General features: G+C 43.9%; 1 protein-coding gene across 3 annotated transcripts in view; it reads left to right on the top strand.

Moving 5' to 3' along the window:
* The first annotated feature begins 579 nt into the window (after positions 1–579).
* Positions 580–26,385, top strand: part of LOC112226060 (myoferlin-like) — a 51,505-nt gene continuing 25,699 nt past the window's right edge. Inside the window, exons 1-26 of one of the 3 annotated variants that reach the window (XM_042307552.1) lie at positions 580–1,002; positions 2,532–2,587; positions 2,912–3,003; positions 9,422–9,530; positions 9,718–9,814; positions 11,312–11,478; positions 12,020–12,148; positions 12,677–12,739; positions 14,321–14,371; positions 14,701–14,731; positions 14,854–14,969; positions 16,623–16,749; positions 17,161–17,264; positions 17,386–17,454; positions 17,558–17,601; positions 17,792–17,874; positions 17,971–18,009; positions 19,033–19,157; positions 19,829–19,942; positions 20,259–20,436; positions 21,381–21,505; positions 21,611–21,720; positions 22,107–22,299; positions 22,559–22,714; positions 24,920–25,051; positions 25,182–25,345. In XM_042307552.1, the coding sequence (XP_042163486.1) occupies positions 915–1,002; positions 2,532–2,587; positions 2,912–3,003; positions 9,422–9,530; positions 9,718–9,814; positions 11,312–11,478; positions 12,020–12,148; positions 12,677–12,739; positions 14,321–14,371; positions 14,701–14,731; positions 14,854–14,969; positions 16,623–16,749; positions 17,161–17,264; positions 17,386–17,454; positions 17,558–17,601; positions 17,792–17,874; positions 17,971–18,009; positions 19,033–19,157; positions 19,829–19,942; positions 20,259–20,436; positions 21,381–21,505; positions 21,611–21,720; positions 22,107–22,299; positions 22,559–22,714; positions 24,920–25,051; positions 25,182–25,345 (2,762 nt within the window). In that variant the 5' untranslated portion in view covers positions 580–914. Of the gene's footprint in view, positions 1,003–2,531; positions 2,588–2,911; positions 3,004–6,608; positions 6,692–9,421; positions 9,531–9,717; positions 9,815–11,311; positions 11,479–12,019; positions 12,149–12,676; positions 12,740–14,320; positions 14,372–14,700; positions 14,732–14,853; positions 14,970–16,622; positions 16,750–17,160; positions 17,265–17,385; positions 17,455–17,557; positions 17,602–17,791; positions 17,875–17,970; positions 18,010–19,032; positions 19,158–19,828; positions 19,943–20,258; positions 20,437–21,380; positions 21,506–21,610; positions 21,721–22,106; positions 22,300–22,558; positions 22,715–24,919; positions 25,052–25,181; positions 25,346–26,385 lie in introns of those variants that run through there. The other 2 variants (XM_042307553.1, XM_042307554.1) reach the window with 2 other exon arrangements.

The following is a 26,385-nucleotide window of genomic DNA, read 5'->3' on the forward strand; positions in this document are numbered from 1 at the left end:
TTTTGGAGCCAAATAAAGGTTAAGTAAAACATATTTTAAAAAATAAATTATATATATATATATATATATATATATATATATATATATATATATATATATCTCATACCCTCAGGACATGCTAACCTCTCACCGTCATGATATTTGTACGTCTGTAACTTTCCTTACTCACCATTATTCACGATTCATTCAGGACTATCCGACTATCTGTAAAACGTGTCACTGTCCCAATTATTTTGGAGCTCACTCACTCTCCATAAATGCTTACAAAAGTGCAAAGCCCTCTTTTTTTTTTTAAATACACAAGTTGGCATATCAGATTTCAAATAGCCGAATTAAACCAGCAAAATTACTTAGATGTTAAATAATAAAAGTATAGGCATAGCAGTAATATTCTTGCTGTGATAAGGTTGGTCATGGGACTTCTTTTTTTTAAAGGAAAATCGCCGCGGTCACCTTAGGGTACCACACTCAACGTTGTTCAACCCCATCACCTCTGAGTGGCGCTGCGGTGTAGGCTACATTTGAACCACGATAGACTGTGTAAATCACTCAACGTAGGCTATGACGAATTGTAGCCGTTTTGAGTAGCCAAGAGTCAAACAATATTTTAACAGCGTCAAGTTTGTTTATTCATAACAATATCACAAGTAGTAGAAGTAGATGTAACAAGTAGGATGGCTAGTAACAGATTCTGACTATAGCCTACACGACGTGCTGGCAGACTTTTTAACATACATCCATAATATTTTTTTCCATTCTGACTCATACAGTGGATAGCCAAATAATTCGGGACTTCACTCCTCCTCTAAGGGAGCATTTCCTCTGTTACAATGACCGCTGGTGAAGAGACGCCTTGGTAGAGGAACATGCTGTGATTCATAAGGGTGTTATAATACAGACTAAACTCTGTAATAATGTTGCGCGTCGTAGTGGAATCAGCCAAAGGCATCCCCAAAAAGAAACTCGGACACCCAGATCCCATAGCAGCGGTAGTGTTCAAAGGTGAGATATTGTTTTGTTGCCTCTTGCTGTGGCATTTAGCCTACATTTTCACTTTGGTTTCAATGCCTTGATTGTTGGCTATTCTTGAGAAGTTCAAAACATCTGGATCAAAGACGTTCTCCAAATGTAGGCTAATATAAATCAAAGATGACGATATGCAGAGTTGCTTTCAGGTTGTAGCCTAGTTTTTAGTTAGGCTACTTTATAGTTCTCTTTATTTTAAAGTCACATTATCCTTTCTGTACTTTGCTGTCAATGTTGGGTTAACTGACCCATTTTCTGTCTATCAATTTTTCTTTGAACCAACAACTGCAAGATTCCACAATAAGATGATATTCTGATGGATTTTGTGGTCCCCAAACATTTAACATGTTCAATAAACACAAACATGATGATCTTTGTATTCAAAGTGGAGATACTGTGAGCATGTAAGGGCACAAAACTACTATGAATTGCATTGAAGGTACAACAATGGTACTGTGCATTGGTTCTGAGATACTGGAACCTCATTTTGCCTGCTTTAAGGCAATGAGTCACATTAAATAATGTTGCCTCTATTGTGTTACACAGAGGGAAAACATATTCCCTTATAAGGGGTTGGAATCACCCATTCTCCCCTGTCATCAACAGCTCTACAGCTGGGTCAATGTGCTTCATTTTTGCATGGATATTTTAGGATAAGAGTCCGTCCAAGATGCACATTCGACTTTTATGGTTCAATATGTTGCCACTCTAAATTGGCTCACTATGTTACCAGCGCCAGGGATGTTGTAGGTATTACCCATTTTAAAACTGCCTGTATATGTTAAAGGCCCAGTGCAGTTAAAAATGTGATATACCTGTGTTTTATATATATTTCCATTATGAGATTGAAAATTGAAATTGTGAAAATGATGATAATGTCCTTTTAGTGTAAGAGCTGTTTGAAAAGAATACCTAAAATTTCAGCCTGTTTTGGTGGGATGGAATTTTGGCCTACCTGGTGACATCACCAGGCAGTAAATGAGTTAAGAGACCAATAAGAAACAAACCTCTGTCAATAACAGCTAGTTTTCCCCTCCCCACTTAGACCACTCCTAAACAGTCCTAGCAAAATGATTGCTTGAGAACTTTGCATTTTTGCAAAGAAGCTATTTTTATTTATTTTGGCCATTACATTAAAAACAATCACAGTAACGTAATTGTTACCCAGAAAGGATTTGATATTGAGATAAAAACGTCTGCATTGCACCCAGAGAAATATATTCTACCCATACATATACTCCCGAGTGGCGCAGCCGTCTAAGGCACTGCATGTCAATGCTTGAGGTGTCACTACAGACACCCTGGTTTGATTCCAGGCTGTATCACAACCGGCTGTGATTGGGAGTCCCGTAGGGCGGTGCACAATTGGCCCGGCGTCGTACGGTGTCGGCCGTCATTGTAAATAAGAATTTGTTCTTAACTGACTTGCCTAGTTATATAAAGGGTACATAGAAACACATATATTCCATGTTTTAATCTTGCCACTTTGTGTAAACGCTATACAGGTGAAAAGAAGAAAACTAAAGCAATTGATAGTGAACTCAATCCCGTGTGGAATGAAGTAAGTATAAATATTTACATTTACAATCCTTCCTCTCTCTGGCAGTCTCTGGGAATGTTGAAAAGGGACTCGAGAGGAATGTATTATGTGGAGGAGGGTATGAGAATGAATTAGGGAATGAGGCTAATATTTTGTCCGCTGTGCTTGGTGTTTGTTGATGACTCAACATGGAGTAGTTATTATTAGATAGGAATGATAACTGTTAACACTTCCCCTTTGATTTTGAAAATTTGCACCCCCCACCCCCATGCTTCATCATTTCATAATTGAAATTAACATGGGCAAAGTTGCATGTTTATGAACTAACTCAATTTGTGGTTGCAGGTGCTTGAGTTCGACCTAAAGGGCTCCCCATTGGATGCCTCCTCCTTTTTGGACGTGATTGTGAAAGACTATGAGACTATTGGCAAAGACAAGTACGTACCTGGCATGTAGCTACTGTATATGTCTCAAATGTTTTGCGAGAGAACACACACCACACACACGCACACACACCTCCTGCTAATCGGACGCTGCTAGTGCTGCTAGGGAGGAGGTGGGACATAGTGTTTTACTCAGTTTGACCTCTTGTCATTTCTCAGTCAAAGTGCACCTCCATTAGAATGTGAACCTGGTCATTACAATACAGTGTCTGGTAATTACAGGTTATACAGAGAGTGAGTTAAAGGGAAAGTTTAAACCCTGAGGCCAGTGCTGAGTTTAAACCGAGCTGTAAAAAACTAGAGTAAGCACTTCTGCGGAGGCAGATCCATAATGTTCATTCAAGTCAAATCTTCAGGTTACTTGCATAACTCCGGGTTCTCTGATAATATGAGTGAGCTATCTTACATATGGGGCATGCCCTTTGGTGCGAGATCATAAGGAAGCTCCAATCACACAACATCTGCCGTAAACAGACAGGAGGCGTGGCGAATAGTGGGCAACCCCACTTATTATAACGCTCCAAGTCCCATACTCTAGCTCATTATCAGACATATGTTTTCCTCCCTATGCATATTGAGATAACCCAATCATATTAACAGAGAACAGGGGTTACGCAAGTAACCTTAAGATTTGACCTTAAGGAACATTATGGATCTCTGACTGCAGAAGTGCTTACCCTAGTGCTTTTTCAAATACTTTTTTCGTTATCTCAAATATGGGTGTTTCACATATAGTCAACTCCCATTGCGCTCATTTTCCCCCCCGAAGCTAGATTGTCTTGACATAATCATCCCTCAGAGGCCTCAACACAGCACCGTATATGTCAGCGAGGGCGCAGTGACGTCTAGTTCGTAAATCCTCATAAACGTATGAGGGGTAGCCCGACATGCCGCATTGCAGCATCACCTCTTGCTATTTCAAAAAACAGCGGGCAGTGTGCGTCTTTGCGCATGCGTAGAGATCTATGGACGTTTGTCCGTATTTTTCCACCACACTTGAGCCACCACTTCGGGATGGAGTCTCCAGTCCCTATACAGGGGGTTACCTCTGGACTTACAAGTCTGTTCCGGACATGAGACACGTGTAAAGAGTGATATGCGCTGCTCCACAGAATCATTCTCTGGGCTGGTCTGCACAAACACAGAGATCAGGTGCCACCTTGGTGGCTGATGTATGCCATTACAGTCATATTGTCCATTCTGACCAGGATGTGACAATTCCGAAGAAAAGGCAGCAAATGCTTTAGTGCAAGCAGCACTGTAAGAACCTCAAGGTAATTTATGTGAGCATGACGTAGTTGTGGGGACTACAATCCATTCAATGCTCTCCCCTCACAGACTACGCTACACCCTTTGAGAGATGCGTCTGTTATCACTACTTTCCTCACAGACACTACCTCTAGGGGAGTGCCGTTGGCTAAGATGGAGGGGTCCCGTCAGTGGCGGAGAGACGCTATGCTTGGGGAGGACACCGTTATCCTCCGCTGGAGGTGACTAAGGCAACACAGGTGTAGGGCAGACACCCAGCACTGAAAATATTTCATCCTCAATAGTCCAAACAGAAGATGGTGGAGGCCATCAACCCCAACATACAGAGACACGTCTTGAGTGTGACTGTATGACCCCATTGGAACATGGAGAGACATGATTCACACGAAGCAACATGATTCGCCCGTCTGATAGTGCGGCCTGGAAAGAGATGGAATTCAGAACTACGCCTAGATATTCTATTCCTTGTGTGGGCACTAAACAGCTGTTTATCTGATTCATCCTGAAGTCTACAAGGGCAGCTCTGTCTCTCACTGCCTGCTTCTGTTAATGGGAGCAGAGCAGGTAGTGGTCTATGTACGCGGAGATCCTGTGTCCTCTCCATCTCAGGGGAGTTAGGGCCACCTCTACAACTTGCTGAACGTCCGAGGGGCTAGTGATATCCTGAAAGGAACTATGAGATTCTCGAAACCCTGATAGGCAAACTTGAGAAATCTCCTATGTGCTGGCAGAATGCTTATGTGAAAATCCTGCAAATTGACTTTAGTGAACCAATCACCTCGACAAACAAAGCAAGACAGCACTTTGTGTGTAAGCATAAGGAATGTGAACTTTTTCAGATAGCTGTTGAGGATCTGTAGGTCCAATATGGGGCGCTGGAGAATGGATGAAAAGAAATGTTCCATCTTGCCAGGGAGAGACGTGTTGGTAAGGGAGGCACAGCGTTCAGGGTGAAGGTGGTTTGCGAGAGATTGTTCCACTGCTCCTCCATACCTTGCACGTCCATGGCAGTGAAGTCCCTCGGTGGGACCTTACCGGAAAGGGGTTTGTCCCAGTTGTGTTTAGCCTCCACCAAGCATGCTGGGATCATGGGGACACGCTGTCTCCCAGGGACGGTATGGGATGAGTCTCTTCCTTTCGAACCAGTCTCTTTCGCCGTTTTCGCACAAATAGATTAGCCTGTACTCCAGGCTAGGAGAGGAGGGTCCTCCACTCAGGGTGCTGGACGACCTTGAGGCCTGAGCCTTGGGGTCTTCATCCCCTTCCTCATCCTCATTGCAGAAGAGTCGCACAATACTGATGTCCTCCTCATCGTAAACCCCTATACCTCCTTTCCCTGCTGCTAGCTCTTCGAACCGAGAGTGGATATCTGGGGGGAGACCGCCCATAACCTTGGCCCAGCTCGGGGTTGTTGGGTTGCCTCCTCGCCCAAAGGCTGGGAGGAAGAGGAGCCTCGAGGGGAGCTGCTCTGCACACCCTCCATCTGAGGCTGGACTCCGGCAACTCCTTGCAATGCTCGCAGGGCTCTGGGTTAGCAAGAGCCGCCTGAACATGCTCCAGTCCCAAGCAGGCAACACAGATAGGATATGTGTTCTTCACTGACATCATGGACCCACACAGGCATGGGTGAGCCAGTTGGGGAACAGGAGGCCAGCTGGGTACACACTGTGAAGGGGTAGTAGTATCCATAGCTCCGGATAGTGGAGGGTTCAAGGCTACGGGTGTACTGGCCGATGCCTAGCTGTGTAGCTAGTCCTGACATTAGCTAACTAGCGTTCACCCCATGGGCTATTAGCCTAGCTTTTGCTAACATATTGCTAGCTGAAGACAAAGTGGATAGCATTCATTTTTGATGAGCTAGTTGGTTAGCTTTACCTTGCAGCGTGGGCTAACCTAGTAGAAAGGGCTAGTTGAATGAGCTATCTCTAAGCGTGTGTTGGCTAAAAGTTAGCCGTGTGGCGCTAGTTTTGACTGGAGACTGAGAAGAACCCAACTTTTCCCTATGGTAAAAGTACTTAACACTTTATACGAGAAGCAGTATCCTATCCTCAGTGGCGAGTTCACAATTGAGTAGGAAAACAATGAGACAAGTCGTGCTGAGGAGAGTGTAGAGAGAGCTTGTGATCTTCGTAAGGAAGAAAACGATAATGAGCTAGAGGGCGGGGCGTAGCGCCTAATAATAGGTTGTGTGATTGGAGTGTCCTTGTGATCCCATCCCGAAGGGCTTACCCCATACGTGAGATACCGAAACAAGTATTTGAAAGAGAACTTAGTTGATCTACAATTACATAAAAAAAGCTCAAGTTTTTCCATTGCAATGGGCCACATAACCTCTACAGGAACTCCTCTTGTCATGACAACATGTGTTGAGGAAAAATTGTGTTACCGCGGAGCTTCAATGATTACCACATTGGTAAGTGAAAAGTGAGGTGTGATTTGAAGTAGCACAGCCCCTTACGGCTTCTCTACCACACCCTGTACCTGCCTCCGTGTTCAGACTCGCTGTGCTATGTGATGAGGATTTGTCTCTCTCTATGATGAAACAGTTTTCTCTCTCCAAAAGGCTATTGTTTCACCATGAGCACAAATCACTTCAAACTCAATAGATTCAAAATGGCCTCTCATGTGTCTTCTCTATATCAAGAGAAACAGGTATCAAAATGCTTTTTACTTAACATATTAGTGCTTTTAGATTGATGAAACATATCTAAGCTGTATTGATGCTTCATTGTTGTTCCAGTTCCATTGTGACATTTTTAAGTCATGTAATGAGCGGCCTCTATTTAGCAACATGCTTTTCACCACTTCTCAGCAGGAACTCTAATCTAGATGCCTAGAGAGAGAGAGAGAGAGAGAGAGAGCAGGCTATGGTAATGAGTGACTCACGTCTTTGATCCTCTATAATGTCTGGGGGCACTGGCAGAGTCCAGACTCAAACACAAGCAAAGTTACAGAGCTTGCACAGGCTTGTCACTGGCAGATGGGGGTTGATCTTGAGTATGTCTGAGAATCCTTGGCAGATGTGTGTATATGGGTGAGGTTGACTCATTCAGTATAAACACACACTCAATAAGGGGGTGTTTTGGATATAAGGACATCTCCTAGTGACCACCATATACAATCATGTGTCCTGTTGAGTCATTTTTAATCCTCCATATCCAACGTCAGAATTCTAAAACGTCCAAAATGATATTCAAACATGGATACATACAGTATGTTTTCTCTGCTAGACACTAGACAGTTAACTATAGCCTGCTCTTGCCAACTCCATTACTCATTCTCAATCCAAACATTGCATGACATTGAGTGACAAGGAGTTGACATGATAGCACAAAAAGAGTGGCACAAGTTAGCAGCAGGGCCTTTGATATAAGCAAAAGAAAGAATTTTATATTATGCTGTATTATCTGACTTCATGGTGTGGAACTGCTTTTGACTCATAAAAGAGGAACTAGCCACTACACAGTGCATAAATATAGCCCACTGGTGTGCTGGCAGCTAGTGTGTGTTCCATATCATTAGTAACCGTCAACTCATTTCCTCATGGGGAAAATATTCAACAATGGGTATTTTGCATGTGTCTGCTCACCTTTGAAAAGTCAAGTGCCAACTAACTGAGTGAAGAAAAATGTTGAAATGTGTAGAATTCCAAGAGAGGAATAAAAACAAAAGACTCAAAGAGCATTCCTCTCTCAGCTTCAGAGTAGCCTGCTTTCAATGCCAAGGTGTGAACTCTACCGCTGACCCCGTAGTTCAACTTCATTTCCAGGACGTGTTTTAATGCATGATTGTTTATCTCTCTGTGTGTGATGACAAATTATTTCAACAGGGGACATAGCCAAGAGGGGAGAGGCATGACAACATACCACCTTTCCCCCTTTCTCTCCTCCCCCACCCTCTTCTCTCCTCTCTCCCTATCTCTCCCCTTCTCCCATCTCTCTTCTTCTCTTCTCTCCTCTCTTCTTCTCTCTCTATCCCCCTCTGTCTTCCTCTCTTTCAATTCACTTAAATTATATCTCTCCGTCCCTCCTTCTGTCTCTCTCTCACTCTCGTTCTCTCTCTCTCTCTCTCTCACTCTCTCACTCTCTCTCACTCTCTCACTCTCTCTCGCTCTCACTCTCTCTCTCTCGCTCTCACTCTCTCTCTCCCTCTCTCTCTCTCTCGCTCTCTCTCGCTCTCTCTCGCTCTCCCTCTCTCTCTCTCACTCTCCCTCTCTCTCTCTCGCTCACTCTCCCTCTCTCTCTCTCTCGCTCTCTCACCCTCTCTCTCTTTCTCCTGTCTCTCTCCTCCCCTCAGCCTGACACACAAGGCCAGACTACAGGCATGCCTGTGGTAGATACTAATTGCTCCCAGCGGTTAGTCTTTCCTCGTCCTCCCTTTCATGATTCTTTGCCCTCGTCTGTGGGATCGAGTGTTGTTCCTCACTACAGAGCACAGATGACATTTTTCCCAGTGTTCTCCGGGGAAGGCTCTAATGGTTGCCAAAATAAGCTAAGCTAGGCTGATGTTTGTCATTGTGACAGCTTATGAAGATCACTCAGCTACAGGAAAGTTGTCTTCTCGCTACCACCCTATCACTTTTCTTTCTTGAGTCCCTCCAATCCAGCACAAGCAAAGTGCCTCAATGGTATCAACAATATGTTGACATATACACACTTCTTTAAATTGTGGCTGCATGGCACAGGGGTGGCTATGTATACATAATAGGAATAACTGATATTAAGCAATGCAACGGGATTCTTAATCACAGTTGATTGCGTAATAAAGAACCCTTGGTACCTTCCTAGTTAGTTCTCAGTTCCCCCATAAGGGACATTCATCAGATCCGTGTGGCAAATATAACTGCTCTATGTGACTTGTTGCTAGGTTTGTCAATTCTGAAAGAAGTACAAATGAGAACTGGATACTGCCTGTGATTAGTCAAAGAACAAATATATTCATACATATAAAATGACATACATCATTGTACACAAACAACAGAGGTCATCTATACCTCTTTATGCAGTAGACCAGCAAGCATAATACATGCATTTGCTTAAGTGATCTGGAAATTATATTACTATGTTACTGTATACGTTTCCTCAAGAAATATTCATATCACGTAAATACAGTAGGTGCTCTTGCCTTTTTACCTGTATTCCAGATTTATTGGCTCAGCTAAGATCTCTCTCCTAGACCTGGCCCATGGTCACACCAAGTCCCTCCCAGCAAAGAACCTGTCCCTGGTCAATGAGAAGAAACAGGACACTGGGGTGAGTTTCTCTATGGCTACACACTTGTGTCACTAAGAATGAACAGCTTCAAGAATGAACAAGATTTATTGTTTATTTATTGTTGGCCATATCATGTCAATGTAAAATAATGTAAGTTAAAGTTGTCAATACATTGAGACATTGTCTTGAAGCAGCATGTTGACATTTAATCCCATCTGTTTTTTAGGCGACCATTAATTTGATGATAGGGTACGAGCCGCCAGCTAGCACAACTCCGAACCCTAACAATCAAACTGATGAAGACCAGTCGTATGGGGACACAGGTCAGTGTAACATAACAAATATGTGGCACGCCATCTTTTGTTTTGGTTAAGCACAATGGTGTCCTTCTCTCATGAGATCAGTTCCAATGCCCTTGTTATGCCGGTAATGTAAATCAACTCTTATACATGTAGTTTGGGAAAAGTATGCAGCTATCACAGTGGTATGTTTGGCTTTGGTATTGCAGTGGTAGCCTGGTTCCCAGATTTGTTTGTGTGTTCGCCAACTCCTCTGTTGTTCAATGTCATGTAACGAGCAGTTGACTAAAGTACAAACAGATCTGGTAGCCAGGGTTGTGTTCATTACGGCACACAACAGGAAGCGTTTGAAAACGGAAACCAAACGCTTGCATTTCAGCTAGTCCCTACTTGTTTCAGAGTTTTCTTTTCACCATTTGGTCTCTAATGAATGCAACCCAGGTAACCAGGCTAGTGAGGTGATGTTGTGGTTTTAGGCTTTGGTTGGTAGGAAGTATTGGAGTGGTACTGGCTTGTCTGTGTTCGTTACACAAGTGAAAGGCTGCTTGCTGTTTATGGAAATGAAGGGATGAAAATTGAAAAGACAAACAACACTCACAGCCTTTTGCAGACTCTGCCACAAGGAAACAGAATCAATAGAACATGTTTTGTAGTACGTTCCCTGTGTCGCTCGCTTTTGGAGTCAGGTCCAGGAATGGTTGTTATGTCATAATACCAGGTTACAGATTGATCTGCAAACTGTTTTGTTAGGTGATCTGAAAAACCACGATTAGTCAATGGGAAATATAATTTTACTCCTGGGTAAAGTATTTATTTTTGGGGAAATATTGGTAGAAATGTTACAAATTAGGGAGGTTCAGGGCACATCATAGTCAAATGGATGGATGTATTGCAAAAGGAAAAATGGCATTCTACTGGGAAAGATGGGTGAATCTGTGGACATCGGAGGGTTGGAGTTCAGATTGAATGATGGATTGGCGCTGTGGATTAAAATCCAGCACTTGAAGAAAGAGGAAATGAGGAATATGTCTGTGTGTCTAATTCTTTAACTACAGGTACTGTAGACATGTGTTCAAATAGCTGTAAGTAGCAGTAAAAGCAATGTTTACTTGAATCAGGGTAGGGATGGTAGGGTATATGTTTTAATATACACACGACACAAGTACTCTCAGCAGACAATATGCTGAACACAGGTCACCTGGACCAGAAGTCCCCGCAAGAATAGTAAACTAAAGTGTTTTTACCAACTGGGGACATTTTGTTGGTCCCCACAAGGTTAGATTCTACTTCTATGGGGTTTAGGTTAGAATTAGTGTTAAGGTTAGAATTAGGTTTAGGGTTAGTTTTAGGGTTATGGTTAGGAGTTATGGTTTGGGTTAAGGTTAGGTTTTCGGGTTAAGGTTAGGGTACAGGTCAGAGTTAGGTTTAAGTTTAGGGTTAGGGAAAATAGGATTTTGAATGGGACTGAATTGTGTATCCCCACAAGGTTCGTTGTACAAGATTGTGTGTGTGTGTTCCCAGGTGGGGGTGAGGAAGGGGAGGATAGGGAGGAGGTATCCCTTGGGGGTCAGGTGGGGACCCCTGGAGTTCCACCCACACCTGGCCAGCCTGGTAACCCCAACCAGAGGCCTGTCCGGACTAGCCGCAAGAGACACCGGGCCCTGGCCAACAAGCCACAGGACTTCCAGGTAGAGTACATAGCTAGCACATGAAGTGCATGTCAAAAGTTCAAAGTATCCTCCCCTCCTCATCTCTCTTCCTTCATTTGCACTGATCTGAAACCACAGGAGAGATGAAAGCAGTATGGTGGATGGTGGTTTTCACCCTCCAGTTCTTTCAGATCAGTGGTAGAGAAGACGAGCAAAGGACTATTGAGATGCAGCCCTGGATGGTAGTATGGGGCCCTGTTTAAATACTTATGAAATGCGTCCTTCATCCCATTTTACCTTACTTGAGGTAATCACTAATTTGTATAGGTATGAGAGATGACAGCAATATGATAATTATGCATTCATCAATCCAATCACAAACAGATCAGTGATTGCCCCAAGGAAGGAAGGAAAAAAGGAAGGAGATGTGAATTTTGTGGTAGAACAGCACCTGCGGGTCCTCTTTGACCTCTCCTATTATTGACAAATTAAATAAATAAAGGCATAATTAAGGAATTTTGTGTTTGTTATAATTACTGTGTTAGTTAAACTCTCTTACACTGTTGTCTTCAATGACCAGATTCGTGTTCGAGTTATCGAGGGCCGACAGTTGCCGGGAAACAACATCAAACCGGTTGTCAAAGTGAATGTGTGCGGACAGACCCACAGAACCAGGATCAGGCGAGGAAACAACCCCTTCTTTGATGAGGTAATCTCTTCATAACTCTATGGTTTTAAACTGCCCTTACACTCCAAAATCAAAACCACTAGGGCAAAGTTACACTTCTCTGATTGCGCTGACACAAATCTTTGTTTCAGTATTCCATCTTTTGATTGACTGTCGTTTTCACCCCTTTAAATGCTTGTCTATTTGACTCCTGCTCCTCTTTTATCTTGTCCTGCTGATCCCTCTCTCAATGCGCTCCTCCTTCTCCTGCTTCAATGAGTTTCATTCGGATCTTCTCTCTCTGCAACAGTGATATGTTTGAGTAAATCTAAAGCGGAATCCTCCGTTAGATACATTATCTATCACCCTTGACCTCTCACATGTATTTTCTCAACCTTTCCTAGTCAATTACTATACAATTGCTGCAGTATGTCTGTATGAATTTGCTTCAAAATCAGAGTATAGAAAGCTATGGAAAATGGCCATGGTTATGCCTAACTCTCTACTATGTACATAAAAAAACTATGAAAATACTGTATATATCTACATTTTTATAAACCCTCTCCACAGATGTTCTTCTTCAATGTCAACATCCTGCCTTCAGAGCTTTTAGATGACTGTATCAGTATTCGGGTAAGTACAACACTCCTCTCAGACTGGGTATAGTCTATATACAGTGTGTTCACGAGTTCGGCTTCTCTCCATCTGACGAACATGGAGGGGGTTTTGGCGTGGATGGTGGATGGGGAGGCTAGACCCCGGTCGGGGATCGGAGTTGGTAGCTGTCCTCCCAGCAGGATCAGCCCCCAGTCATGGACTGCTGGCAGTGCCAACCCACGTAAGACAAGGTTGTGTGAGCATGGATCTGATGAACATGCAGGAAGGGGATGAGCTGGCCCACCATTATGTAGGAAGCCTGGAGGCAATGGGGATTGGTAGCTGGCCCCCCAGCAGGATCAGCCCCAAGCCATAAGCCAAGGTTGTGCTGGCCCCCCTTCCTTTATACAAGAGCGAGAAAGACTTTCTGACAACGAGGTCGCTACTGGTACAAGTCTGAGTCGCCACTGGTCAGAGTGGAGTCGGTGCGTGAAGACACTGCATGGGAAAAAGATGGGCACCCTATTATGTGGGCTGAGTCACTGGATTACTAATGCTCTTCCATGCTGTCCCTAGGACGGGTGCATCATGTTGTGCCAGGCCTTTTCTGCTAGACTTGAGTGGGTTGAGTCACTGAAGGGGTCTTCCTCTTGCTGGTCTTGCGCCAGTGCGGTGGAGGAGATCTTTGTGGGCTATAATCAGCCTTGTCTCAGGGTAGTAAATTGGTGGTGTGTTGATATCCCTCTAGTGGTGTGGGAGCTGTGCTTTGTGGGGGTTATATCTTGCCTGGTTGGCCCTGTCTGGGGGTATTGTCGGACAGGGCCACAGTGTCCCCCCCCGCCCGTCTCAGCCTCCAGTATCTATGCTGCAACAGGGTGTGCCGGGTGGCTAGGGTCAGTCTGTCCTGTCTGGTGAAATTCTCCTGTCTTATCTGGTGTCCTGTGTGAACTTAAGTATGCCACCCCCACTACCTGTTGTTTTTGACCCGATTTCCCTCCCCCTCCCTCCCTCCCTCCCTCCCTCTCTCTCTCTACCGCTTTTGCTGTCTTGACCTTTGAATACTCGGCTATGAAATGCCAACTGACATCTACTCCTGAGGTGCTGACCTGTTGCACCCTCTATAGCCACTGTGATTATTATTTGACCCTGCTGGTCATCTATGAACGTTTGAACATCTTGAAGAACAATCTGGCCTTAATGGCCATGTACTATTATAATCTCCACCCGGCACAGCCAGAAGAGGGCTGGCCACCACTCAGAGCCTGGTTCCTCTCTAGGTTTCTTCCTAGGTACCTGCCTTTTCTAGGGAGTTTTTCCTAGCCACCCTGCTTCTACATCTGCATTGTTTGCTGTTTGGGCTTTAGGCTAGGTTTCTGTATAAGCACTTTGTGACGTCTGCTGATGTAAAAAGGACTTTATAAATCCATTTCATTTGATTTTGATGTCATGGAAAGAGCAGGTGTTGTTAATGTTTTGAACACTCAGTGTAAATAAATAATTTTAAAACTCCTTGATTGTGGTAAACTATGAAGCAGTTTAGAACTAAGGGCTGGGTTTGTTTCAACATCACTAATTCTCTCTGTCTCTCGCTCTCTCGCTCTCTCTCTCTCTCTGCAGGTTTATGATTCCTACTCCCTCAGAGCAGACAGTCTAATGGGGGAGTTCAAGGTGACATTTAAATTGAAAAAAAAGTGCATTTAATTGAGTTATTTACAGAGCATTACATTCAGCCTATTATGTTTGCCTTTCATAACAATGACAGAAATCCTTTGTTCAAACATGGATTGGCTACAATGCACACTACCACACTGTGTTTATACAGTATTGAATATATTACTGTAATCATCCTTCTAGGCAATAACCTCTATCTGTATTTGGTTGATATTTAATTGAGTTGTCAACAAATATGCATTTTTATTGAAATAAAAGTAAAAATGGTTGAAATCTGGTTAAAATCAGTTGTGTAGTGTAACCAGACTTTATTTTCATTTTAACAGTTGGATGTTGGGTACATATATGACGAACCAGGTAAGTTAATCTTTACAGAAGAGTGACACAGGAGAGGAGTATTATCTTGATCTTCAATTATCTTCAAAGACATCCTTTGTGTGTGTCTGTGTCTGGAATGTGTATATTCTTATGGTCAACAGCCCACGCCATAATGAGGAAGTGGCTTCTCCTGAGTGACCCTGATGACTCTAGCTCGGGGGCCAAAGGTTACCTGAAGGTCAGCCTGGTCATCGTGGGGACAGGAGACGAGCCACCGGTACGACTGCTGTGTGACTATGCTATGTCACCACACGCCTCACCTGTCTTTCTCTACATTCTCTACCATTGTACTTAATGTAATATTGATTACATAGTTTATAAACTCAGCAAAAAAAGAAACGTCCTCTTACTGTTAACTGTTTATTTTCAGCAAACTTAACATGTCTAAATATTTGTATGAACATAACAAGATTCAACAACTGAGATATAGACTGAACAAGTTCCACAGACATGAGACTAACAGTCAGTATCTGGTGTGGCCACCAGCTGCATTAAGTACTGCAGTGCATCTCCTCCTCATGGACTGAACCAGATTTGTCAGTTCTTTCTGTGAGATGTTACCCCACTCTTCAACCAAGGCACCTGCAAGTTCCCAGACATTTCTGGGGGAATGGCCCTAGCCTTCACCCTCCGATCCAACAGGTCCCAGACGTGCTCAATGGGATTGAGATCCGGGCTCATCGCTGGCCATGGCAGAACACTGACATTCCTGTCTTGTAGGAAATCACACACAGAACGAGCAGTGTGGCTGGTGGCATTGTCATGCTGGAGGGTCATGTCAGGATGAGCCTGCAGGAAGGGTACCACATGAGGGAGGAGGATGTCTTCCCTGTAACGCACAGCATTGAGATTGCCTGCAATGACAACATGCTCAGTCCGATGATGCTGTGACACACCGCCCCAGACCATGACGGACCCTCCACCTTCAAATCGATCCCGCTCCAGAGTACAGGCCTCGGTGTAACGCTCATGCCTTGGATGATAAACCTGAATCCGACCATCACCCTTGGTGAGACAAAACCGTGACTCAACAGTGAAGAGCACTTTTTGCCAGTCCTGTCTGGTCCAGCTATGGTGGGTTTGTGCCCATAGGCGACGTTGTTGCTGGTGATGTCTGGTTAGGACCTGCCTTACAACAGGCCTACAAGTCCTCAGTCCAGCCTCTCTCAGCCTATTGCGGACAGTCTGAGCACTGATGGAGGGATTGTGTGTTCCTGGTGTAACTCGGTAAGTTGTTGTTGCCATCCTGATACCTGTCCCGCAATTGTGATGTTCGGATGTACTGATCCTGTGCAGGTGTTGTTACACGTGGTCTGCCACTGCGAGGACGATCAGCTGGTCTCCCTGTAGCGCTGTCTTAGACGTCTCACAGTACGGACATTGCAATTTATTGCCCTGGCCACATCTGCAGTCCTCATGCCTTCTTGCAGCATGCCTAAGGCACGTTCACGCAGATGAGCAGGGACCCGGGGCATCTTTCTTTTGGTGTTCTTCAGAGTCAGTAGAATGGCCTCTTTAGTGTCCTATGTTTTCATAACTGTGACCTTAATTTCCTACCGTCTGTAAACTGTTAGTGTCTTAACGACCGTTCCACAGGTGCATGTTCATGAATTGTTTATGGTTTATTGAACAAGAATGGGAAACAGTGTTTAAACCCTTTACAATGAAGATCTGTGAAGTTATTTGGATTTTTACGAATTATCTTTGAAAGACAGGGTCTTGAAAAAGGGAGGTTTATTTTTTTGCTAAGTTTGGTAGAATGTGTATACAATATCAATATGTTATACAACTACATGCAACATAATATATTTCATCAAGGCTCTCCCCTCCCCTCCCCTCCCTTCCCCTCCCCTCCCCTCCCCTCCCCCAGACTGAGAAGAGAGAGCGGAACGAGGAGCAAGATGACATAGAGAGTAATCTGTTGGTGCCTGCTGGGGTAACACTCAGATTGGTCACTCTCAACCTGAAGGTGTACCGTGCTGAGGACATGCCTCAGAGTACGTGTATATTCCTTCTTTCTCCATCCTCCACCCTTCTTCCTCCATCAGCAGCAAAGTGTCATTTAGTTCAGTCCAAAAACAACCTCGTACCCCTTTCCTTATCCCTAAACCTCTTGTTTCTTCCACCTATCACTTCCCCCTTACCCCCTACCCCATTGGGTATGCATATTCCTAGGTAAAGGAAACGTGTAAGCAATATGGCAGACGTTAGTATGAACAGCCAACACCATATCGATTGCACGTATCTGCAAACACCAAAGTGGTTAAGTGTTCTTTTTGAATCTGGAAATGTATTTCAAGTAATCCAACATTGTTATCGGTGGGCCTATTCTTTCAAAACGTTGACTGAACGTCTTGTTATTTTTTTTATGGGAGTGTGTGTTAATATCCTTTCACTCCGTCTTACAGTGGATGATGCGTTTGTACAGACTGTGAAACAAGTATTTGGAGGGGAAGGCGATAAGAAAAACTTAGTTGATCCATTTCTGGAGGTCAGCTTCGCTGGCAAGAAGGTAAAGCTAAGACTCAGAACTCCTAGAATGCAAGAGAAGGACAAAACGCCAAGTCATTCGGCAAATATTTTCAGATCTTTGGTTAGATGTTTGCTTAATGATGACATTGTTTTGGTTTCAGTTGTGCACCAAAATTATCGAGAAAAATGCCAATCCTGAGTGGAACCAGCTGATCAACCTTCAGGTCAAGGTGTGACCTAGCTCTTTCGTATTACTTGTAGTACACCACAAAACAACTGGATGATATGAATGGAAGCCAGACAAACACAACATGCTCTCATTTCCCTCTTTAGTTCCCATCCATGTGTGAAAGCATCAAGTTGACTGTATTTGACTGGTAAGACTTTGGTTATCCTCCCTGGAAGACAGATACAGTGCATGTTTGGATCTCGTTGTTATAACGGTTTACTGTGTATTACACTATCCACATTCATGTATACCTTCACTTTTAAATGCTGCTACTTTGAGTTAGAAGACATGGATCTCGTAGGAAAGTTTATTAACAATGTATTGAACTTTTCACACAGGGATCGTCTGACCAGGAATGATGTGATAGGAACCACATTTCTAAATCTGACCAAAATAGCCTCATCTGGTGGTGAGATTGAAGGTATGGTATCGCTCTCTCTCACTGTGTGTGTGTGTTTGTGTGTGTGTGTGTGTGTGTTCCCTGTCTCAACCACATTGCATCTGTCCCTTCAAACAGATACGCCTGCAGAAAATTGCACCAATCTGTCATCTGAAGGTAAAGAAACATCATTTTTTGTATGAGGCCTCCCTATAGGGTGGAGTCTTGGGCCAGTAACCGAAAGGTCCCTTGTTGAATACCCGAGCTGACAAGGTGAAAACATCTGTCTATGTGCCTTTGAGCAAGGCACGTAATCCTAACTTGCTCCAGGGTTGCCTTACTACTATGGCTAACCCTATAAAACAACACCTTTCACTGCACCGATCTGGTGTATGACAATACTACTTTCTTTTTATTGCTTTTGTCAAACAGGGACAGCATTTGTAAATACTAAAGTTTGACTACAGATGTAGCATAGGCACCAGACCACGTTGTATTACCATGTCAAAAAATAAATAGAAAACGGGGGGAAATAACAGATAAACATCTCCAGACCATCAGATTGTTAAATAGTCACCCCTAGCCGGCCTCTGCCCAGTAGCCTGCCCTGAACTTAGTCACTGTTTCTAGCCGGCTACCACCCTGTACTCTAGCCTGCACCTTAGAGCCTGCTGGCCTACTGTATGTACATAGTCATTGAACACAGGTCACTTGAACACTGTTTTACCCACTTTATATGTATATACTGTATATTCTAGTCAAGGCTCATCCTGTATAACTACTTCTGTACACACGTTGTCTATTCATATACTGTCCATACTGTCCATACTGTCCATACATACATACATACATACATACATACATACATACATACATACATACATACATACATACATACATATATACAGTATATTTATATTCCAGACTCATTCTGATATTTCTTAAATGTCTTTCTTTAAATTGTTTTGGATTTGTCTGTATTGTTTTGTATTGTTAGATATTACTGCACTGTTGGAGCTAGAAACATAAGCATTTCACTGCTTCTTCGATAACTTCTGCAACATATGTGCACCATCGCTCAGAGTCTGGTCGCCAGGCTAATTACACTGTACTTGGCAATGGACTGGAGTAAATATGACATTCATTCAAAATATCTGTAGCAAACCATTTCACAAAGAGAACCTGCCTTTTTTATTTCAGTGAGCAGTGGGGAGGCGGAGGTGGGTTTCCTCCCAGCGTTTGGGCCTTGCTACCTAAACCTGTACGGCAGTCCCAGGGAGTTCACTGGCCTCCCAGACCCGTACGAGGAACTCAACTTTGGCAAGGTAAGACCATCCCTGGTTGAGGACAAGTGCTTCAGCTCTGGTAGGATGTTTTGCTATTCCTTTTTCTTATTGTAAATATTTGCATATCTAACATGCATTTCTCTCCCACAGAAACATGCAATTATTAAGATTCAGAATTAAAAATTGTTGTAGAAAATCAGCTCTTGTAGATGAGAAAACGATTAAGCATTCATCCAGGGTTTATTCAATGGTGACCTGAGCAAGGGGAACCTGTTCAGGACGCAGCCAGCATTGCACTCTCTTAAACACAAATACATTTTAGCTTATATAGGCAAGGAACATCTGGTTTAGATCAGTATTCTCTTTTCTGCTGAGTTTCTTGGCAAGCGTATCTAATCTATAAAACATACAGGTATCTAATTTATATACTGTATACCCCCCCCCTCCCCCTTCAATGTATAACACGCGGGAATGCCACGTTTCATACTTCGATTCCTCAAATCCAGATAGTTCAACTTGGGTAATAGCTTTAAAGCACACCGTACAGTTGTCTAACACAATTGTCATTAAGCTTAATTTTTCCTTCACAAAACTATACATTTTTTTCTCAAGTAATTTCCTGTGTTGATAGGAACATCTTGTGTAGCAACACGATTACAGTATCACTGTGTTGTTTCATCTCTGTCTCTGCCTGCCTGCCTGCCTACCAGGGTGAAGGGGTGGCCTACAGGGGCAGAGTCCTCATCGAGCTCTCCACTCAGCTGGAGGGCAAAGCTGACAGGAAGCTGGATAACATCTCCAGTGATGACATCCTGGTGGCCCAGGTACACAGAGAGGGTGGGATCCTGTCATAGCTGGGATATTGTTGCTTCATGTATTAATAAAGGTTATTACTTCCGGAATTGACTTCCTTCACTTCGAATTGACCCCAACCCTGGTACGAAACTTGCAAAACTTAGAGAAGAACTGATGAGAAATGGATACAGAGAAAGCTAGAAGGGAAAAGTTTACCCTCCATCTAGATTTCTTGTGTGTAGACCAGTGTTTCCAAATCCAATTTTGATTTAGTCAGGCAATAATGCACCTTTAATGAATGTACACTGGAATTAAGCACCCCTGACCTCTTGTTTGTGCTTTCAGAAGTACCAGCGGAGGAGGAAGTTCTCGCTGTGTGCTGTGTTCCACAGCTCCTGCATGCTCCAGGAGCCCGGTGAGCCAATCCAGTTCGAGGTCAGCATCGGTAACTACGGCAACAAGCTGGACTCCACCTGCATGCCGCTGTCATCCACAACCCAATACAGCTGTGCTGTGTTTGACGGTGAGAAAACCTAGACTACACACCAGTGTTCTTCAGTCCTGATGGGTACCCTCCTGGTGTGCTAGCTATTGTTCCAGCCCAGTGCCAACCCATTAGACCTTGATTAGATCTGATATTTGAACGTTTACAAAATATAGATTTTTTAGCACCCATGCTTCGAGAGCATGTGTTTGTTTATCTATCAATTCTAAAGGCACAAGGCAGACCAACTATACACAGTCATGAATATGAAAACAGGAAAACATACAGTGCCTTCGGAAGGTATTGGAACCCTTTGACTTTTTCCACATTAAGCAAATTCCTACACACAGTAGCCCATAATGACAAAGCGAAAACAGGTTTTTAGAAATGTTTGCTCATTTATAAAAATAAACAGAAATATCACATTTATATAAGTATTCAGACCCTTTACTCAGTACTTTGTTGAAGCACCTTTTTGTCAGCGATTACAGCCTTGCATCTTCTTGGGTAGGACACTACAAGGTTGGCTTAGCTGTATTTGGGGAGTTTCTCCCATTCTTCTCTGCAGATCCTCTCAAGCTCTGTCAGGTTGGATGGGGAGTGTTGCTACACAGCTATTTTCAGATCTCTTCAGAGATGTTCGATCGGGTTCCAGTCCGGGCTCTGACTGGGGCACTCAGGGATATTCAGAAACCTGTTTTTGCTTTGTCATTATGGGGTATTGTGTTTAGATTGATGAGGGAGAAAAAAAATGATTTAATCAATGTTAAAATAAGGCTGTAACATACCAAAATGTGGGAAAAGTAAAGGGGTCTGAATCTGAATACTTTTCTGAGGACACCATTCATTCCTATCAAAAGTGCATTGCTGTTTCCAATGCAGTAGAGACATTCCCATACAGCAGGACTAAATTGTCAAGTTGTACAGGTATATACCACTCTGCAGCTTGAACTGAATATGACTTAGTTCTGTTTCTCCTGTAGGTAACCACTACTATTACCTGCCCTGGGCTGACACCAAACCTGTTGTCATCCTCACATCCTTCTGGGAAGACATTAGCCACCGATTGGATTCAGTCAACATCATCCTCTACATCGCAGACAGACTGGTGAGAAACACTTCCAACAAATCGACCAATCAAATAATCAATCAACCAATCATGGGATAATTCTCAGTTGTTGCAACTTTGTTATTTTGTTGTAATTTCTTCCAGGAATCCAACCTCACTTCTTTGAGAACAGCCATCCTTGCCAAAGCCTCAGAGGTGCGCTTGGCTGAGATCTGGCTCAAACTCATCAACCACATGATTGAGGATCTGAGCAAGTAAGACATTCATCGATCGTATCTCAGCTTATAATTGTTTCTTGCTAGGTTCTGTAGCTTCCTTCTAACTTATCCTAGCTTCACGCTAGATTCAGAAAACTTCATGATATGTTCTGAATGCTTGGTTGTGATAATTTCATGCTAGGATCTGGTAGCTTTGTGCTTGGTTATGATAGCTTCACCCTAGCTACACATTCGTTAGTTTCATGCTAGGTTCTGATAGCTTCATGATACATTTTGATAGATGAACACTAGCTTCTGATAGCTTTATGCTAGGTTTTGATAGCGTAATGCTAGGTTCTTAAAGCGTCATATAGGTTCTTAAAGCTTTAAAGCTTCTGATAGATTCAGTGTAGTTTCTGTAGCCTCATGCTAGCTTCTGATAGCTTTCAGGTACCAGATCTTGAGGGCAGGCCCAACCTGACGGCTCTGGACGTCCAGATTAAGAAGCTGCGTGATTCGGCGGTGGCCATCATCAGAGAGATGGCCAAACGCTTGAAGGAGGAGGCCACCGACGTTATAGCCACTCTGACAGACATCGAGGACTGGCTGGAGAGACTGAAACAGCTTGCAGAGGAGGTCAGGAGCAACAAGACGTTGACATTCTCACAACATTCAGGGTTCAATAGCACATTGAATATTGGAATGTCCTTAAAGTAAGGGCGTGCCCTTATTTTGAGGGTGCCATGACTTGTTATAGGAGTGCCAAGCCCACTCAATTTGAACCAGCTTGTGAATTGAATTGTCTCTCTCTCTCTACTACTGTCAACAGAAAACTCTCTCTCTACCCATCTCTTAATGATCTCTCTTTCATACCTGTCTTTCACTCTTCCCTCAGCCCCAGAACAGTATGCCTGACGTGGTGATCTGGATGCTGCGTGGAGAGAGGAGGGTGGCGTATGCCCGTCTCCCAGCCAATCAGATCCTCTACTCCACCTACAGTGAGCAGGCCTGTGGGAAATACTGTGGCAGGACCCAGACCATCTTCATGCAGGTACTAGGATGGAGAACAGACTGATACTAGTGATAGTAGTAGTAGTAGTAAGTGTAGCAGTAATGCAGGTATTATGATGGAGAACAGAGACTACTGATCATGCTACTACTATTGTCAATAGTATTAGTAATATTAGTGCTAATAGTAGTAGTACTTGTTTAAGTAGTAGTAGTAGTAATAGTGGTATAATTAAGCAATACGGTCCAAGTGGGTGTGGTATATGGCCAATATACTATGGCTTAGGGCTATATACAGGCACTCCGATTCGACAAAAATCAGCCCGCTGCTGAATCTAATTGCCTACCCCTGGTATAGTGGTATGATAATCGTACAGGAATACTGCAGCAGGACCAAGACAGTCTTCATGCAGTTACTAAGGTGTACAGAGAGTTAAAACTGATGCCACAGACATTGTTGGTGGATATTGAAGCGAAACTGGTTGAAATGACGTCATTATAATCAGAAACTGATGTCTTTTCAAATTGTTTTTCTCAGTTTTGCCTGCTGGGAAGAGGCTCATAGTCAATCAGTTTTGTGTCAATGTCCAATGACAATGTCTGTCAGAGTGCGAAGAGAGGAAGAGTCCAGGGGGCGGATGTATTTAAACGCAGGTGCATTGGTTTAAACCTCAGATATGGCATAAACATTTGGAGAATGTAACGGCTCTCCTCTTCGTCTGATGATGAGGAATAGGCATCATCGGACCAACACACAACGTGGTAAGTGTTCATAGTAAATTTAATTAAATCAACTGAACACTGAATGACAAAAAACAACAAAGAGAGTGAACGACACAAAACAATCCTGTAGGGTGAAAAAACACAAAACCGGAAACAACTACCCACAAACACAGGTGGGAACAGGCTACCTAAGTATGGTTCTCAATCAGAGACAACGATTGACAGCTGCCTCTGATTGGGAACCATACCAGGCCAAACACATAGAAATACAACACACAGAACAAAACAGAATGCCCACCCCATCTCACGCCCTGACCAAACCAAAAGAGAGACATAAAAAAGGAACTAAGGTCAGGACGGGACAGTACCCCCCCCCCAAAGGTGCGGACTCCGGTCTTGAGCAACGAGCCTGCACAACCTGTCCTGGCTGGATAGGTGCGGAGAGTTGGAACAGGCTGCACTCTGCTGTGCTGGCGAACCTGGGACACCGTGCGTAGGGCTGGTGCCGTATAACCCGGGCCGAGGAGACGCACTGGAGACCAGATGCGCTGAGCCGCCATCATCGCTCCTGGATCGATGCCCACTCTAGGCCGGCCGATTCGAGGAGCTGCGATGTAGCGCACCGGGCTATGCGTGCGCACTGGGGACACTGTGCGCTTCACCGCATAACACGGTGCCTGCCCGGTCACTCTCTCGCCACGGTAAGCACGGGGAGTTGGCTCAGGTCTCCTACCTGACTCCGCCAATCTCCCCGTGCCCCCCCAAAAAAAATTCTGGGGCTGCCTCTCGTGCACGTTACCTCGAGCCAATACCTCGTAGTGTCGCCCCTCCGCTCTAGCTGCCTCCAGCTCCTCTTTCGGATGGCGATACTCTCCCGGCTGTGCCCAGGGTCCCTTACCGTCCAATATTTCCTCCCATGTCCAGGAGTTCATTACCTGCTGCTTGGTCCTTTGGTGGTGGGTAGTGCTGTAATGGCTGTTGGTGGAAGAAGATGAGGACCAAGGCGCAGCGTGGTGGAAGGGAGGAACAGGCTACCTAAGTATGGTTCTCAATCAGAGACAACGATTGACAGCTGTCTCTGATTGAGAACCATACTTAGGTAGCCTGTTCCCCCCTGTGTTTGTGGGTAGTTGTTTTCTGTTTTTGTGTCTGCACCAGACAGAACTGTTTCGGTTGTTCTCGTTGTTGTTTTGTTAATCAGTGTTCAATTCATAAATAAAGATGAACACGTACCACGCTGCGCCTTGGTCCTCACCTTCTTCCACCAACAGCCGTTACAGAGATAACATGCAGTTAGCTACTTGGTGTTTTCATAGGTGATGTACAGTAGGGTTGGATGATATACTTAACACCCGTGTATTTCGAAATAACCCAGGTAGGATTTTCAATACCGTCAATATAATTTAATTACATTAGCTGGCTTGCTAAAGGTAGCTAACGCCAATTAGTGCTAGATATGAGAATCTGTATACCGCTCAACCCCGATGTATAGTATTTAATTTTGTTGTTTGTTTGTTTTGGTCAGTACCCCATGGACAAAAACAAAGGTGTGAAGATCCCTGTCCAGCTCCGTGTCAACATGTGGCTGGGGCTCTCTGCCCACGAGAAGAAGTTCAACAGCTTCTCAGAGGGAACCTTCAGTGTGTTCGCAGAAATGGTATTATTGTTATTCACATGGGTTTTGTGGCAATGCTTTGTTTTGGTTGGTATTTTACCTGGTCTTTGCTATGCTGACAAAATCTCTTTTCCCTCACCCCCTCTTTCTCGCTCTCCCTTTTCACCCTCAGTATGAGAACCAGGCCCAGGTGTTTGGGAAGTGGGGCACCACAGGGTTGGTGTGCCGGCATAAGTTCTCTGACGTGACGGGGAAGGTGAAGCTGAAACAGGAGCGCTTCATGCCCCCCAGGGCGTGGGAGTGGGAAGGCGAGTGGTTCGTCGACCCCGAGAGAGGGTGAGAGTGACCTGTTGGCATGCTTAAACACACCCACGAACACATACTCACTCACACACTCATACTTATACTCATATCCACACACACTCACACAAACTAACTCAGACACACACACACACAGACGTTTGTGGACCCTGATAGATGGTGAGCGGTAGATCTCTAGCGCTATAAATAACTGAATTTAAGTAGAAACTTCCTGTTTTCATTGTTTGTTTTCAGTAGTTTACATTTCAGTTGGACTACCCCACCCAGACAAATCTAGCTTGGTCTGGCATTGCCTGTGCTTGTGGTTAGGGAATCATCCTCTTTCCGTCTCTATAGATGTGCAGGGAGTCATAGTAGTGTGAGTACACAATAGTCCCACTTCCACCTCATCCACCCCACCTAATTCCTCATTGTTTGCCTCAGAGTCAGGAGTGCGCAACACCAGCCCCCTTCATAGTACTCCTATAGAAACACTTCCCCAGACAGTTATCGCATTGATTTGGTTAATTTGACCTTTCCCCAGACACAGTTATCTCATTGATTTGGTTGATTTGACCTTTTTCTAGACATTTCTTCAGTGGTTCTGTAATCCCACATTCTTTCCACTAGAGCTGAGCATTCCTGGACTAAACTCCAGCTGCCAGTACTCTATAGTTTAGTGGGATCAAGTCCGCTATTTGTGATGTGTATGTCTGTGTTTGGTTTTACTATCCTTGTGGGGACCAGAAGTTGTGGTGGTTCAATTCTTTACTATCAAATGAGGAGAGACAAACTTATCAGACAAGTCAGAGTTATACTTAAATCTTCAATAGTGAGAGCTTTTCAATAGCGATGACTTGTCGACGAATCACCATTTCTAATGATCCGCTGAGAGCGGCGAGACAAAAGTACAAAGGTCTTTTATAGCCAAGATACACCCCTTTCAAACTACATGATGAACAACAGATATATAGAATGGGTCACAAGGTTAAGATTTGTATGAAAGATACCTATAATACATAGCAGACAGTATCTGCTGTGTCAACAGTTTTCATTGTATAGACCAGTGTCTGTCC

Source organism: Oncorhynchus tshawytscha, linkage group LG27, assembly GCF_018296145.1.
Source record: "Oncorhynchus tshawytscha isolate Ot180627B linkage group LG27, Otsh_v2.0, whole genome shotgun sequence".
NCBI classification, from domain to species: domain Eukaryota; kingdom Metazoa; phylum Chordata; class Actinopteri; order Salmoniformes; family Salmonidae; genus Oncorhynchus; species Oncorhynchus tshawytscha.